This window comes from Homarus americanus, unplaced genomic scaffold, assembly GCF_018991925.1.
Source record: "Homarus americanus isolate GMGI-L3 unplaced genomic scaffold, GMGI_Hamer_2.0 scaffold19065, whole genome shotgun sequence".
Classification (NCBI taxonomy): domain Eukaryota; kingdom Metazoa; phylum Arthropoda; class Malacostraca; order Decapoda; family Nephropidae; genus Homarus; species Homarus americanus.
Genome location: NW_024757463.1, coordinates 288,092 through 293,091, shown reverse-complemented (window position 1 = coordinate 293,091; position 5,000 = coordinate 288,092). Strand labels below are relative to the sequence as shown.

General features: G+C 39.2%; 1 protein-coding gene across 1 annotated transcript in view; it reads left to right on the top strand.

Annotated features, from left to right (window-relative positions):
* The first annotated feature begins 4,801 nt into the window (after window positions 1-4,801).
* LOC121857529 (frequenin-1-like) overlaps window positions 4,802-5,000 on the top strand; it is a 21,377-nt gene continuing 21,178 nt past the window's right edge. The window contains exon 1 of the mRNA XM_042353613.1: window positions 4,802-4,832. Coding sequence (XP_042209547.1) covers window positions 4,802-4,832 — 31 coding nt within the window. The remainder of the gene's footprint in view (window positions 4,833-5,000) is intronic.

Here is a 5,000-nt window from a genome sequence, read left to right as displayed (position 1 = left end):
CGGGAATCAGCACAACCAACCCTCATAGAAAACGGAATCAGCACAACCAAACCTCAGAAAACAGGAATCAGTACACCCAACCCTCATAGAAAACGGAATCAGCACAACCAAACCTATAGAAACGGAAGCAGTACACCAAACCTCATAGAAAACGGGAATCAGCACAACCAACCCTCATAGAAAACGGAATCAGCACAACCAACCTCATAGAAAAGAATTAGCACAACCAACCCTCAGAAAACGGAATCAGCACAACCAACCTCATAGAAAACGGAATCAGCACAACCAACCCTCATAGAAAACGGGAATTAGCACAACCAACCCTCATAGAAAACGGGAATCAGCACAACCAACCTCATTGAAAACGGGAAGCAGCACACCCAACCCTCATAGAAAACGGGAATCAGCACAACCAAACCTCATAGAAAACGGAATCAGCACAACCAAACCTCATAGAAAACGGGAAGCAGTGGAAATAATTAGTGATGTAATTACCCTCTGCGTATTGCCTCATTAACAAGTCATCAGGAGGGGTCTATTTTTTTAATAAGGTCCTTTAATTGTAAAATGAAACCCATTGTAATTGGCTGTTAACGAGGTGGCAGGTGAAATTGGCTTTGAAATTGGTGGTGTAGGTAGTTAAGGGTAGGGCCTATTTTTGATGGCGTGTGAGAGAGATAGAGAGAGAGAGAGAGAGAGAGAGAGAGAGAGAGAGAGAGAGAGAGAGAGAGAGAGAGAGAAATTGATACATACATACATACATACATACATACATACATACATACATACATACATAACCTAAACTATTACCACTATACGAACGATAAATCCACGAACGCACCTGTCATGAGAAACAGATTTCCCCGGATTTCCTTGGATTTACGCGGATTACAAACACGAACATACCCTAGAATCCCCAATAGACGGATTTAACAAGAGGATTTATACCACACGAACGCATTGTATTATTCCCAGAGTCGGATTAAGTCGGATTAAGTCGGATTAAGTCGGATTCAGTGTTCGCGAACGACTATCGTATGTAAACATTGGTAATTCATCCACAATGGCAGCTGAAATTTGTGTTTTTTACTCTATAAATCTGTTTATATATGGATATTTATTAATTTATATTGTTTTGATGTTTATTTTGTGTTTTAACATTTATATGAATGTTGAGAGATGATGTTATGTCTGTCTGCCTGTCTGTCTGTCTGTCTGTTTGTCTGGCCATACCTTCATTTGTCTGTCTGTCTGTCTGTTTGTCTGTCTGTCTGCTTGTCTGCCTGTCTGTCTGTCTGTCTGTCTGTCTGTCTGTTCTGTCAGGGGATGGAAGGCCAGGTGTTAGTGAAATGTGGTGGGATATTTCAGAGCTTTTACAATATCTGGGTTAAAAATCTCAGCTCTCTCTCTCTCTCTCTCTCTCTCTCTCTCTCTCTCTCTTAATTAGGTACTTAGACAAGGGTAGGTGTAATCTATGGTAATTAATGATGTAATTAGTGGCAGGTGTATGGTAATTAATCTTGTTTCATGGATAATTTTTCGTTGTGTGTGTGTGTGTGTGTATGTGTGTGTGTGTATGTATCTTTCTCACATACATAAACACACACACTCACCCACACACACGCACATAAAGGTCACCTCGGGTCAATAGTATATGTGAAACTCACCTTTAACGCCAAGGACTGAAGCAACTACACGCAGTCAATGCTTATAAGGGCTTATTCTTAAAAGCCCACTTGAGTGTGATGTTTGAGTGTGATGTTTGAGTGTGATGTTTGAGTGTGGTGTTTGAGTGTGACGTTTGAGTGTGACGTTTGAGTGTGACGTTTGAGTGTGATGTTTGAGTGTGATGTTTGAGTGTGATGTTTGAGTGTGCTGTTTGAGTGTGGTGTTTGAGTGTGAGGTTTGAGTGTGATGTTTGAGTGTGTTGTTTGAGTGTGATGTTTGAGTGTGGTGTTTGAATGTGTTGTTTGAGTGTGATGTTTGAGTGTGATGTTTGAGTGTGATGTTTGAGTGTGATATTTGAGTGTGACGTTTGAGTGTGACCTTTGAGTGTGACGTTTGAGTGTGACGTTTGAGTGTGACCTTTGAGTGTGACCTTTGAGTGTGACCTTTGAGTGTGACGTTTGAGTGTGCCAGTACCAGCCCATAACACTAGTGCCAGGGGTCATTAGCGTAGTGGTAATTAGTTGTTTAACTGTAATTAGATGCTCTCTCTCTCTCTCTCTCTCTCTCTCTTTCCCTACATAGATAGATAGATAAATAGAGAGAGAGAGAGAGAGAGAGAGAGAGAGAGAGATCAGGTATTTGTTGAGCCTAATTGGAGAAAAATAGAGTTAGCTCTTTTTCTTGACGTGCTGAGTTAAGTGAAAGATCTTCTAATTATTTCTCTCTCTCTCTCTCTCTCTCTCTCTCTCTCTCTCTCCTCTCTCTCTCTCTCTTTCTTTTTCTCTCTCATTTAATCTATCAATCTTTTCCTTCTAAATTAAAAAAAAAATTATAATAAAAAATCAATATTATTTTAATTAAAAAAAAATTTCGTATTTTATTGACCAATGGTAAATATCAGCCAATCACGATCGATATCAGACGTGACGTAGCTATGACGTCAGCAACTGCTATGACGTCACAAAGATATGCCATATAGGGAATTCATAGCCGATAGCATATATGGTTATCTATGTCTATAATTTCTATTTTGACTAGTTGATGCTATTTTATGGTGATATTTACATAATTATATGGATAGAAATCTTGTAAATTCCCTTTGGTTCTAAAAATAGCGAGAAAAAAAATTAAGAAAATGGATAATTTGGCAACCTTTCCCTGCCCTAACCTTTAAATGACGTCACACCTTGAGGCAGACTGATCCCATTACAAGATTGTGTCCGCCATATTGGATAACATTTCTCATATCATATTTAACCTAAACACCGTCGTATTTAACCTTATTTAACGCTATAAATCCCCTAAATCATATTATTTTAACATAAATTAACAGCCTGTGGTTAAATAAGAGCCTTGTAAGCATTGACGGGATTAGTTAATTTAGACGAAGGGATTTGTGTTCTTGATGCTGATTGGTTGAGTGGCTTAATCACAGTGTTGCCAAATCTATGTTAAAAGACGTTTTTTTGTTATGGGAGATATGCAGAATTATGTAAGATTTGGCACCATTGCTTTTTGCTTTGTTTACTGTCTAATTTGGTTTTACTCTCTCTCTCTCACTCTCTCTCTCTCTCTCTCTCTCTCTCTCTCTCTCTCTCTCTCTCTCTCTCTAGTAATCCCAAGGTCAACTCATAATGTCACCTGGATATACAACTACTCAAATTTTTCCTTTGGGTCGGTTGCCTTCGTAATAATTTACTAAGTCATTTTTGAGAAGAAAGAAGAAGAAGAAAGAACAATTTCTACACACACGTTGTTTACATAAAAATCCCAATGGCTCGGATTTCCTCGGATTTAAACGGATTCATCTGGATTAATTCACGAACGCATTACAGACACGTTCGTTTATGTAATTGGGTATAAGGCGTTCGTTAATGATAATATTTCAGTGTTGGATTAATTATTTATTTAATTTTACGTGATATATTTAATTGTTATGGGCGTAGTGGGAGAAAATTCGACACGGAAGCTTAAAGTTAATGGATCGATCCCCCATTCAATGTGGTTGGGTTTTTGAGAATCCATCTTTGTGTGGTAGCTTAAGTGAGTCAGTTAGATACGTTCTCACATCACCAGTTAGGAGGAAAACTTAACGTAGGAACCTTTGAGAATCCATCTTTGTGTGGTAGCTTAAGTGAGTCAGTTAGATACGTTCTCACATCACCAGTTAGGAGGAAAACTTAACGTAGGAACCTTTGAGAATCCATCTTTGTGTAGTAGCTTAAGTGAGTCAGTTAGATACGTTCTCACATCACCAGTTAAGAGGAAAACTTAACGTAGGAACCTTTGAGAATCCATCTTTGTGTGGTAGCTTAAGTGAGTCAGTTAGATAAGTTCTCACATCACCAGTTAGGAGGAAAACTTAACGTAGGAACCTTTGAGAATCCATCTTTGTGTAGTAGCTTAAGTGAGTCAGTTAGATACGTTCTCACATCACCAGTTAGGAGGAAAACTTAACGTAGGAACCTTTGAGAATCCATCTTTGTGTGGTAGCTTAAGTGAGTCAGTTAGATACGTTCTCACATCACCAGTTAGGAGGAAAACTTAACGTAGGAACCTTTGAGAATCCATCTTTGTGTGGTAGCTTAAGTGAGTCAGTTAGATACGTTCTCCCGTCACCAGTTAGGAGGAAAACTTAACGTAGGAACCTTTGAGAATCCATCTTTGTGTGGTAGCTTAAGTGAGTCAGTTCGATACGTTCTCCCATCCCCAGTTAGGAGGAAAACTTAACGTAGGAACCTTTGAGAATCCATCTTTGTGTGGTAGCTTAAGTGAGTCAGTTAGATACGTTCTCACATCACCAGTTAGGAGGAAAACTTAACGTAGGAACCTTTGAGAATCCATAACAAATCCTACAAGAACGCAGTGCGGTATTCTAGGAAGTCGGATTTGTTTGGATTCACTCTACGAACGACAACAATCTTAGTTACGTCTGCCATGAAGGTTATCGGGGACAAGAAACCAGAAGAGAGACAGAAATGCCAATAGAGACAGATTGATAAACATATACTTGAAAATAAAGAAAAAGACAGACAGACAGACAGACAGAAAGAGAGAGAGTGAGAGAAAGAGAGATATCTCCAGGGCCTCAGACACAGTACAGAATAGGAACATCTCGCTTCCCCTAATCTGTATGAGGTTCTTGGCGGCGCCGTGGCGGAGTGGTAAATGGCGCCAGACCCCATCCTAAGAGTACCCTGGATCGATCCCACCCTTGAGGCCATAATTTTACCGAATATTATTGTGTTTTATGTATATATATATATGTATATATTGGTGTATATATGTATATTAGTGTGTATATGTTGCCGTGGCGGGGTGGTAAATGGCGC